Source organism: Montipora foliosa, chromosome 4, assembly GCF_036669935.1.
Source record: "Montipora foliosa isolate CH-2021 chromosome 4, ASM3666993v2, whole genome shotgun sequence".
NCBI lineage: Eukaryota > Metazoa > Cnidaria > Anthozoa > Scleractinia > Acroporidae > Montipora > Montipora foliosa.
In genome coordinates, this window is record NC_090872.1 from 11,380,423 (window position 1) to 11,393,189 (window position 12,767).

At 41.1% G+C, this 12,767-nt stretch overlaps 1 protein-coding gene across 1 annotated transcript in view; it reads left to right on the forward strand.

Moving 5' to 3' along the window:
* Nucleotides 1-7,803: 7,803 nt before the first annotated feature.
* The window catches only part of LOC137999827 (uncharacterized), a 6,513-nt gene continuing 1,549 nt past the window's right edge, over nucleotides 7,804-12,767 (forward strand). Inside the window, exon 1 of the mRNA XM_068845761.1 lies at nucleotides 7,804-12,767. This exon is cut by the window's right edge and continues 1,549 nt beyond it. Within this exon, the coding sequence (XP_068701862.1) occupies nucleotides 7,886-11,764 (3,879 nt within the window). The 5' untranslated portion in view covers nucleotides 7,804-7,885 and the 3' untranslated portion in view covers nucleotides 11,765-12,767.

Below are 12,767 nucleotides of genomic sequence, written 5' to 3' on the forward strand. Positions count from 1 at the left end.
AATCAGTTTCCTCCCTTTCCTCTTCTTTTACTATAAGTCAACCTTTCGATTCCACAGTACTTTGGTCTGCGGTATGTGCAAATAAAGATGGCGGAAACCATGGAAGAGGAGTTCGAGAGAAGAGACCGTCAAAGATCTCGGGATATAGACGGATATGGAAGCAGAAAACGTTGGCAATTCAGGAAGATTTCATTTTTGCAATCTTTATTGTACAAAGTAAACACATTTGGGAATTAACAAGGTGAGACTTTGTCGCGTACGATCCAACAAAATTCCTCTTCACCCTCTGTATACAGCTGTTTCGAGAAAGGTTGTCCAAAAGAAGCGTAAGAGCGTTCGCGACAATGCTGAAAGGTAGTATGGGACAGAATTCAATATGTCGTGAACACCAGAATCGAACATGCCACGACCGTACAGTGACGACTACAATGGCGAGATATTTGGATGAAAGAGTTCTCAGGATATAGCGTTCATGAAGCGGCAGACAGTACGTACAGTCTCTTCCGCCATCACGCTGCCAAAACACGTCCAACACAAAAGGATTTATTAGCAAAAACGATGGCTACGCACGTGCACCACGATTTTTGGTACATTTCTCAAACTTTCTCTGCGAAACATGACCTAAAATAAGTAAGGTTAAAGACGTCAGAATCATGCTTTGTCTGTGAATCCTAACCCTTCGTTACTAATTTATGGCGTGGATCATTTGACTGAATTTTGAAACTCTCATATCTTAATATATCTCATGTATTCTTAACCACGAGGGCATTTTTCGTAATCAAGTGGGCATGATTACTTGATCCTGATTGTTTTAACAGTTGCTTAAACGGAGCAAGCAAAGTTACAAGAGAATCTTCATGTCCACATATAAAATACATTTTGAGCGCTATTTCTGCAGTTGACAGCAACGATTTATTGAATTGTACTTTTACTGAATGAAAGCGTGTTCAGTTGATTTTCGTTTCTCGCGGCAATGAACGAAGCTTCCCTCAATAATTTTGCCCTTAATTACATGCATTTAGAAATCACTGGTGATCCTTGCAATCTGATTGGCTCAGCAGAGCGATTGATTGATTTCCCAAATCGCACTATATTTGGCTCTAAATCGCACCATTTCCCCAGCCGATAGCTCAGCCGATGAGAAAGAAATATTAAAACAAAACAACCAATCAGATTTTAAGGCTTGTTTAAGGTAACCAATCAAATTGGAGGAAAATGAAAGATAGAGAAAACCATTGTGTGGCGAATTTTCCAACTTTTGTTCCCAAATTGATCAATAAAATATTCGTATTAAAATCCCGTAATTTAGCGATTACATGATTATTTTGGGGTTTCTAAATGAATGTAATAAAGTGGCAATCGAACAAGCGCCAAGTGCGAGTTCGATTTGAAATCACAAGTATGATTTCAGACCAAACTGCACTCCACTCAATTACCATTTTAATTACCATTATTTATTAGGTGATAAACATGTAATCGCAATGTGCCCTCTTACAATTAAGGATTAATTTCACTTGTATTTTCAAAGTTTTCCTCAGTTTTGTGAAAACTTTAAAAATCATGAAGTGAAATTCCTTAATTACCCTCGGGCCCATACGATGATTACAAAGTTGCCGAAAGTCTCTCGGACCTATTTTTCATCAATTTAAAGATAAGGTTAGTAACCGTTTTGAAGTTAAAACAAAGGAGAGTCGAAATGACTCAAACATTGTTCTCACTTATCCCCTGGCTTGCTCCGGTTATTATTCGTGAGCGAGCGCTCAACCAATTAACAAGTAATTAAGTATTCATGAAGGATGCGTTTTCTTTGGGAGAATCCAAGATTGGATTTATGATCTCAGATCACACGGATACTTCGTTCTCAAAGAAACGAAGAATCCGAAAACGAATTTTTCTGGCGTGACAGCCCACTTTCAGTCGGTTTGGATTAAATTCAGTTACTTTTTTTTGCATCAAATTGAAGTTCTTCGAAAAATGCCCGACTTTCTAGAAATTTCGGGTACATTGAAGGAAAAAACAGCACTGAAAATTCACCTTGATTGCTTGCCATGATTCAAGCAAATGGCGGGAATGTATACTTTCGCAAGATTACCCCTGGCCAAACGTATTTTCTTTCGGATCCGTCTCCCAAAGAGAAACGCGCAAATCATGAATTCTAAGAATCAGGATTCAGATCTGATCTAACGAATCTACTCGGAAATTAGATTCTTTGAATCAATAATCCATTTTCGGGTTTTACTTAAGAAACGCAAAATCCGCTTTTGGATACAAGAATCCGGATTTGGATTTTCTCCACTAAAAATGTTTCGCCAGGTCTCCCGGATAATTCGAGGAAAGAAATTTTTCCTTTGGTAAGAAACGTTGAAGAAGGAGTGGCAAGCATGATTAACGAAGGAAAGAAGTAAGGGACTATTTTGACGTCGACTACTCCATAAATGGAGCTCCCGAGCTCTGCAACCAGTCGTAATTTGGCATTGAAGCTGTTCGCTTGGTGCGACTATCCAGTCCTTACCGTCATATTGCATGTCCACGGGATCCGTGTTAACTTCGTTCTCTATTGGGCTCAAGTTACCATCATCCTTTTTAAATTCGACGAATTTCCACCGAAGAAAGGAATTGTTTTGTCGAGGTTCACCAGCTCGACGACAGTTCTGCAACGTTGTTGCATAGACCGAGTTTCCAGCGAAAGAAAATGGGGCTTTGTTGTTTTGGAAGATGACCTTGGTTTTCCAGTCGTCGAAATCAAGAGTGTGATTGGTGTATTCAAAGAAACAGATATGGGTGTTCATGCCAGTTGCATTGAAACTAACCAGAGGAGGTCCAGGGGCGTCGATATACAATGCTCCCCCTTGCGAGCGGCACTGGTTGCCTTTAAAGCTAGATAAATTTCCATTGTCGCCCCGTCCCCAAAGCGAGAGCGGTTCTTGTATTATTTATGAAGGTAACATTTCCGTGAAGAGCAAGAGGCACGTCGACGCTTTAAAATGCTCCTTCCCCAATTGAAACAAGGTTTTTTATTCGCCTGACGTAATTTCCCTCAAAGGTGCAGCTATTAATACTTATGTGGTAAGGAACTTCAGGTCCGATTTGATCTTCGTTCTTGTTCAGGATAAATGCACCATTTGCTGAGCCTACATTTCCAGTGTTGTTTTTCTATTGGCAATCCTTAAAAAAGAACTTGGAGATTTCTGCATTGTTGGTGCACCTTCCAGGTATTGTGGAACCCTACAGTGAGGTGCCATCGCCCCAAATAGCCGTATTATTCACGAACAAACAGTTGTCAGCTGTGAAGGTATTAAGGCGGTCTTGGATGCCTTTCACTAGGTTGCCTATTTGAGCCCTAGAAGGCCCTCGTTTTTTTGGGTCTTTGATCATTTCAACCTGTAGCCCTCCTCCTCAGTGCCCGCTGTTACTGCTAAAGAACTGATACAAGATATTATTGAGATCGTACATCCATTCGCATTGGATCCAAAAAAAATTGCCAAGCCGCCACCACGACCAGGGCGGAAAGAGACCGGGCGGTGAAACGAGCGGGTCCGAGCAAAAAGGTGTGATGCAGTAGACTGGGGTCTACTAAAAAGCCTTTTCAAAATGGCGGCAAGTGTTGAGATCGCCGACTCACTCGAAGAATTGGAAGAATTGTTTTTACAGGACATCACAGACGACTTTTTTGATTTGAACGAGGAAAAAAATCCTTCAGATGTTCCAGATACATACCAGATGTTAATGTAACAAACATTTTCCCTCTGTTTTTGATTGGTTCTCACCTATAACCTATGGCCTTTAGGTAAATCCAAGTGTTTTGATTGGTGCTTTCTAGTTCAGGACTTTGCCATACAAGCCATTTCCATGGGAAAGGTTATAAGCCATGTTTTTTTTTTTTTTCACATTTTGTTTATATTCTGGTGAGTATTTTCACGACTCGTGCTGTGTGCTGAAGGACCCAAAAGGCAGGTCAAAATACAAGTAACAACTTGGAAATATTAAGCTCTTGCTAACCGAACTGGAGGGCGATACTGGGGAATATTGGTTGAACATTGTGGAACTAAAGATGAGCGCAGAGAGGTCCATACAAAAGTGACCAAGGTGCAATATTCATCAGTATGGCTTGGGCAAGCTTGGTTAGAAAGTAGTTTATCATATGGTACTCGGGCCATGGTTGTTTCTTGAATTTGTGGCTTTTCAAAAACAAAAATTACACAGCTTATGACTGCTTCCAAAGAAATGGTCGGCATAGCAAAATCCCAACCAAGAAAGAACCAATCACAATGCTTGCATTTATCTCAAAACTACCTTACCACAGGAGGAAAAGCCGGCATGGCAAGCAACCCCCCACCCTTAGCTCACGCTCTAGATCTGCCACTGATTACCACAATATTTTCTGTAGTTGAATGATAATTGAGCTAATTATGTGCCTTACTGTGAGTACAATAGTTATGCAAAGTTTAATTATGGCTTTAGAAATCAGTCATGTTCAGAGAAATTATTGGCACAGGATTTGGGTAAAATGTTGTTTATTGTCATTATTGAGAGCTTACTGAACACAGGCTGACCAGAGTGCACCTCAGGCTAAATGACATACCATCGTAACTTACTAGTTAGTATGACGAGTTGTGTAGTTAGTGTCAAGAGAATTTGGTAAGCCTATTTATGGTTAGCTCTCACAAGCAGAAATGATAATATGCTATTTTCAAAACAAAATAGAAAATAGAGCTAAATGTTGTTACCTATTACCATTAATTATCTGAAAATAAAAGTCCTGCCTTCCACATTGTGTGACATTGCAAATCTTCTAATTTGCATAATCTAAAAAAATAATTTAAACTGGAAAAATGAGACAAGGTATTACAAAGTCATAAAAGCTATCGCCCTCATTTTTTGAATGACCTTTGCAAAAGAGTGATAAATGTAATTTTTGGGATTATAGGGTCTATAACTCAATCAATAAGACTGGAATTTTGCCGAGTGGTGAAGCATTTAAATCAAAAACCCTCTGAGGGGAGTCTGAATGTCTGGAAAAAACATCTACTTTGTGTACGAAATACAGATGACATAAAATAATGGAAACAGGCGACAAGAAACAATATCGCACCAAAATATAATGTCTTGCAAACAGTGGTTAAACAATAATTATTATGTTACCATTTGTGTCTGGTGCCCCAAGAAGTAGCCATATTAAATTAAAGATGAACTGTCCAACTTAAAGTAAGATTGGTTATTTAATAGTAATACATAGCAACCTAGCAACCTTTGTAGCTTTCTTAATTGTTGTTGATAGAAGAATCCTCCTTACAAGAAGGGGTTTCTCTCCACTAACTAAAACATTCACTAATTAGCAGGTAGTTTGAGGGGAATACTGTGGGTGAATGAGGGGAATACTGTTGGTGAATGGTGAGGGTTTGTCTGTAGAATGAGGGGGAGAAATTTACAAACTCAAGCAAACTCTCAACCCCAAAATAAGGTTAACAAATGAAACAAACTCTGGGTGAAATTAAAAACTTTGATCACAGAAACAGCCAGATAGTACATGTATGAAAAACTGAATCACGTAGAAGGGATTAACAAATACTTGACCCTGAAAATTATTCAGCAGAAGTGGTCGGCTTGGTGGTGATGTGTTCAAAAAGGCTTGTGGTGTATGAGGCCACCTAAGCAGAAACAGCCACAAGTAAAAAAGGGACCTTGCCGAGCGCTGGAATATGTATGTTCTGTTGTTTCGTTGATTGTTTCATTGGCCCTGAAAAGCCCCTATGGGGAGCGGTCAATTAAGTATGTATTGTATTGCACGGTGTGTATGTATACTCAGTAGATTAAGGCCTTTTACTGACACCTTGAAAACAATATGAAACAGAGAGTTACTGTATTGATATGTAATATATTTAATTGATTGAGTAAAAGGGCTTAAAGATCAGCCACAATTTTTTTTTTAAATAAGCCCTCAGACCCCCAAAAATAGATGCCTGTGATCCTTGAGTGTGAAATAGTCATGCTATATTTTTTAAGGTCTCTGTGCGGTGTTGCTAGTCAAGCCTAACAATAAATACAGTCATTGTTATTTTTTAGGGTATGTTCCATGGCTTATGTTTTTAAATCATCAAGATGAACTTACAAGCGCCCTGACTAAACCGTATTTGTTGTTTGTTGATTTTCCCAAGCGGGTGAAATCTTGAAAATAGTTTTTCACTGTCGGTAAAATTGACTGCGGCTGGCGATTCGTCGCGAGCGATTTTAAGTGAGCAAGTTTGAAGTTCTGAAACGTTGCTATATCCAAATATATCCATCTGGTTTTTTACTATGTTATGTAAAAGCTGTCGATCTTCAACATACGTAAAATTTAGAGTGGAGTAATGTGGAGTACTCCTAAAAGAAGCAGCGGAACATGGCTTGGTCACGATAAGCGGGACATAGCTGCATTCGACACAGTCTTACTTCACTCAAATTTGAGCAGCTTACGACGAAAATACTTGAGTTATATTCCAACAGACAAAATGGTATTGAGTTTTGGGTCAAAAATATCAAAAAGGCCTTTGAATAATACACTACTGGTGGCCCAAAAATAAAGAAAGAAAACTATATTTCCGGTTCGTCGAGAGGATATTATTGCACCGGAAGCGCGGAAGGAGCGCTCGTGCCAGTCCTTCTCCGCATCACACATTGGACCAAGAGCGGACTGCCCGTTTCACCGCCCTATGTATAAGCGCCCTGCCACGACTGAACGGTAACTCCGGTGTATCAACAAAGTCACTTGGGTTTCTTGCATTCAACCAAATGGCTTCATTTCTGATAAAACTGCAGTTCTGGAAGATAAACGTCTTATTGTGCTGACAAAAGTCGTGTTGTTTTGGCGTGACATTCACAGTGTTATAACCGTAAGGGTTAAGGGTCTAGGGCGAAATAAATACCACATCCTGAAAATACGTATTCCGCTTTTCGCTCGGTCTGCGACCCTCTAGAGATCAATTTTTAAGTTTCATTCTGCAGGCTACTTTCAGCAGCATTGTCAACAAACACGTAGTTTGTAAAATTTACAACTCCTCCAACATCGTAACCGTTCAATCCGAGCCCTCGAGACGACGAAACTTCCACATTTGAAACTCTTAAATTCCGGCAGTATCGAAAATCTAGAGCTACTTTGACTCCACCTAACCCACTGTAAGACTTTATAGCGTTGAATGCGCTCGTTCGCCACCGACCACAATATTTGAACTTAATTCCGTCTAGGAATATGGTATCGCTGAGGATGAAGGACAGACTCGCGTTTGTCTCGCATGTGATTTCCACATCGTTGTTACCAACTATTTCGAATTTCGAAGTTCGTCACTCGTTCAAAAACGTGGCCGTATTTTAGCGTGTACTTTCCTCTTGCTGCTGATATCTGCGTCGAAATGAAAATGGTCGAAGCTTTCGAAAAATTAACTCCTACCAACAGGAATAAAACTACTCTGAGAACGTGGAATGGAATTTTCATTGTCTTTAAAAGTGAAAAAAATCAATTATAATATTTACGACATTTCAGAATGAAGAGCTTAAAACACGAAGACGGTCTTGAAAGTTAAATCAGTACGGATGATATTTTGCCTCCACTACTCAGTCAGGGGCACCCAACGTCAACGTTCGGAAAATATCTGTTTGGAAGACAAATCCTTTGCTGGGTCAGGTTATGTTTGTGACATCAGCCACCAGGAAAAAATATATATTCATAAACACTTTGATTAACCAATACCAATGAGAGTAACTGTCTATCAGTTGCGCACGAAGTGTGACATTATCGTCAAAGTCGAAACGAATATTTGATATCTGTCATGCATGGGTCATATGATACTCTCCAGACAATCCGGTCACAGTGGATTTCTTGGAATCATTTTTGGAAATTTCATTATTTCAAATGAAAATGCTGAATTCCAAAGGCTACGCCGTGTTCGCTTTGTTGTTGTCAGTGACATGCTTCTGCAAAATCATGGTAAGTGAAGCAGAGAGCGAACTGTTTGTGTCGTCGTCACACGGAAATGATTCTTCTCCTAATTGTAGCGGGAATAGCCCTTGCAGGACCCTCGACCGGGTCTTACATCTCGCATCTGCCTTTAATTTAACAAAGATCTTCGTCGCGAGAGGGAAGTACTCGTTAAATGCAAGCCATCATTTTGAAAAAATGTCAGCATTTAGTCTCTATGGAAATGGTTCATCCCGAGAGGACGTACAAGTAACATGCGACGTAAACGTTAGCATATCGTTTAATCTGAGTAATAATATCACTTTTGAACGTCTCAAGTTTGTCAAGTGCGGTGGATGGCATAAAAGTATAGTCAGAGCGAAGACCGAGAATACAATCCTTAAAGATGCAAGATTCAAGACGGCACTCGAATTCAGATACTGTAGAAGTGTGCGAATTTCAGAGGTGGAAATTTCAGAGTCGCCGGGCCTTGGTGCCAACTTGAACGATGTTGGGGGCGTTGTTGAGTTTTCAAATGTTTTGTTTGCTGATAACTACGCTCGTGATGACAACTACGGTGCAGGGATTTCATTTTCAGAAAAAGATTTCGTTCCATCGGGTGGTGGTGTTTCTATCAAATTAAACCAATATGATAACAATACCGTTTATGTAACACACAGCGAACACGATTCTTACCAACACAAGAATAGCTACGTATTTACAAAATGTCAGTTTATCAGAAATAAAGCTCCCTGGGTTAACGCAACGAAAGACAATTACCGTCACGCACAATACCCGTTCAATCTAGGGGGCGGATTAGCAGTGCACTTCACTGGGAACACCAGCGGTTGTACCATCAAGATAAAGTCGTGCTATTTCTTTGATAATGAAGCACTACGAGGTGGTGGTCTTGGACTTGTTATGAAGGACAGCGCGCAGGAAAATTCATTGGAAATGCACGATACTTGGTTCCAGAAAAACTACGCAACTTTTGGTGGTGGAGGTGTTAAGTTTCTTAACCTACCCACTAAAAACAAGTATCTTCGTCTGAACCGATTTAGAGTAAAGAATTGTACATTCGTTGAAAACAGAGCGATGTGGGGAGGCGGGACTTCGATATATGGAACAACGATTCTTATTAAAGTGGCCCACAATAAAATGCATCCATCTGTTGTATTATCCTACTTTATTCGTTGCCGGTGGTTGAGAAATATCGGGATTATCGGAGCCGCCGTAGAAACATTTCTTCGAAACGACAACACTGATTTCGTTGGATCCGAGGTTCCATTCCACGTTTGTTTTGAGAACGACACATTATTTCATGCTAACAAAGTTATTCCGCGGTCTGAGGGGGGTCTGACAATTGGACAAGGATCTGTTTACAGCGTAGAGACCCCTCTTGTTTTCCGAGGGAATGCAACATTTACAAATAATAGCCAATCAGCATTAGTGCTTGATGGATCAACAATCGAGCTTTGGGACCGATTAGATTTCATCAACAACAACGGGCTGAGGGGAGGGGCGATGGCGATGTATGGACGATCGAGGATTGTTTTCCACAAAGACTCCACTCTTAATTTTGAGGGGAACACTTGTGACGACAAAGGAGGAGCACTCTACATTCAAGCACCAGGCTCCCCGCTGGCGCATGTCAATGCAACACTTGCGAACGTGCACACTTGCTTTTTTGTGTACTTCCCGCATCCATTGGCAGATTATGACGATTGGGATGTCACGGTCGTCTTCAAAGACAACAGGGCAACCACGGGAAAGTCAGTCTATGCAACGACGTTGAAAGATTGCGGGCAAACGAATGAGAAAAAGCCAAAAGACAACATACTTAACTGGAAATTTGTAAAATTCGTCAACAATTCAACCTTAGAGGTCGCAACAGATCCAGTAAACATGCATTACGACAGAAAAGATTGGAATGTTGCTCCAGGTGAGGTTTTCGACGCAACGGTTGAGTTACGTGATGAAATCGGAAATTTAGTTTCAGGAATTGTGGATGTGACAATCGACGGGTCTTTCGTCCATCTCATCCCGTCGAAGTTCTTTCTTGCCACCAATAGGAAGATTAAGCAGCTTAGTTTGAGTGGAGACGAGGGAAGCCGCTTCTCCGTTGGACTGCATTTTATTGGAAGTCAAGTCTTGAGAACAAGAATAGAAAATCTCACCTTGAAAGGGTGCTATCCTGGATTTATACATTCCAGCCAAAGACTACAATGCGAATGCATGAAAAAGACCAGTGAGCTTGGAAAAGGCGTCTCACATTGTGACCCTGATGGAAAAACTCTGTTTGTTAAGGAAGGTTACTGGGCTGGATTTGTTCCGAACAAACCCCGGCGGGATAAATTTGCCACTTACTTTTGTCCCATTAGATACTGCAACTCTACAGGTGTATACAAATATCGCAAGGGCCATGTGTGTCGTTCAGGTAGAAACCAGACCACCGTTCTTTGCGGGGAATGCGAGAAAAATTACACTATAGCCTTTGGTAGTGAACAGTGCGTTTTTTCCTGCCCGTCATGGCATTTACTTTTCTTGGTCTTTATCGCGGTGATTGTTGGAGTACTCGTGATTTTGACAATGCTTATCGATCTCGATGTCTTTACTGGATACCTTAACGCATGGTTGTATTCCTACCAAGTCATGGAACTTCTGACACCAGATGAATTTCAGTTTGATCCCTGCATGGAATTCTTCATCGGCTTGTCCAATCTTCGCATCCAGCTTTTTCGTGGTGGTTTCTGCCTTGCTGAGGGCTTGGACGATGCAGATAAGCTGGTGATAATGTATGCACTTCCCACTTTTGTGATGTTGTTTGTCTGGGTCTTAACTCAGCTCGTGACAAGATATCCTGATTGGTGCTTCAGCAGACGCGTAAGGGCTCCTCATCGTGCCATATGCACCATTTTTGTGTTGTGTTACACCAACATCACCACAATTTCACTGAAGATTCTGGATCCTGCAAAGTTCGGTTCGCATACAGTCGTCCTCTTTCAAAATGGTGAACTTCCCTTTTTCGAGGGTAAGCACCTAGTGTATGGAATTCTTGCAATAACTTACATTATTATATTTGTGGTGCCATTTCCAATGATTCTCCTGTTTCGGCCTTTCCTCACTACCGGCCTTCGCCCCGTGCTGAATCTCAACCGTTGGATGCCTTATCTGGATGCTTTCCAGGGATGCTTGAAGAACCAGTACCGTTGGTGTGCGGCTTTTTATTTCATAGGCCGATTGGTAATCTTACTGATTTACACCTATCTTCCTCATGGATCAGTCAAACAGTTGGTGATGCAGAGTGTTTGCATTCTAATCCTTGTGGGTTTCGCATCCTTGAGGCCTTACATAGAAGCTCGCGACGTCAGACAAGGCGAGAGGAGCTACGGGTGGATCAACGTATCCGACGTTGTGGTCTTAACAACTTTGTCTCTTATATCCGTACTTAGCGCTCCAATCGACAGTTCTTATCCTGCTTCCCATTCTGAGAAGGGGTTCCTGCGAATTGTGGTCAAAATTTTGTCATATGGTCCTTTACTGGTTCCTATAGCACTAGGGTACCGATTTTTGAGGAACCGCTGCCCGAGGATTAATTTTAACTGTTGCATTCCTCCAGAGGACGATGAACTATTGCCCTCGATGTCTGAAACATCAGAGGCTCCTCAAAGTAGTGCTAGAGGAACACCATCCATTCCTGATGAGGATGATACTCGACACAGCTGGGGAAGCCAAGTTGAACACAGAAGTAAAGGAAGTCAACGAAGCAAAAGGGGAAGCCAAGAGGGCAGCAGAGGAAGCCAAGAGGGAAGCAGAGGAGGTCGTCTAGTATAAAGACGTTTTCACATAAGTTTATTCAAAAGTCGAGGATCCAGGAAACTAAGGGTGCGTTCGATTGACCGTATTCCGGAATAGGAATACATGGAATGTAAGTTAGAAATTCTTCGTTTTTACGGAGATTCACATTAAAATTGTCAAATATCTGCTAAAATGCTATTTGAAACATATTTTTGTTATCCTTGCTGCTTCGGAACGCACCAAACATACCGTTTTAATCATCACTCCACGTATTCTTATTCCGGAATAGGGTCAATCGAACGCTCCCTAAAGAATCTCTGTCACGCTACGTTGGTCACCAATGAAGTGGTGCACTCTCTGTGTGTGCATCTTTAAAAAGATGCATTGAAACAAATGAAAACCCAAAAAATTATTGCTACAGTCTGTTTCCTTGAGACTTTGTTACCGCGCCAAGACAAGCTGAGACTAGTTCCTCCTTTCATTGTTCAGGGGAGTAGCCGGGGGTCCTAAGGTCCCCGTGACCCCACCCCTTTTGAAAAACAAACAAAAAAAATTTAACGCGAAACACAGTGGCTGATAGGATGATTGCAATACAAAATAATTGGCTTTCAGTGCTCATTTTGTGTGATTTTACCTATTCACACGGTGACCTTAAATTTCAATTAATTCCAGCTAAAGAAAGTCAAATTTATTGTGCAAGTTTTTGCAGTGACCGAAGTCATACCATAGTAGTTGTAATACTTTCGGGCTCATGAAAAAAAGTACTGGAAATCCACGGAATTTTGCAAAAATATCCATTGTAGAATTCAGGAAATTGCAATTGCGTACCCGAATGTTCCGCCGTAAGGCGCCAAGTGTCTGGGGTGGGGGTACATGTCCCCTATTCCTCCCAGACATTGGAACCTTACGACGTTCATTCAGCCCCCCCCCCCCCCCTTCGCCATGAAAAATCCCGCCTACGCTCCTGTTGTTACCGCACTTTTTTCTTGTCACCTCACTGTTGTATTGTTACAAATGAAGATGGATTGTGTTTTGAAAT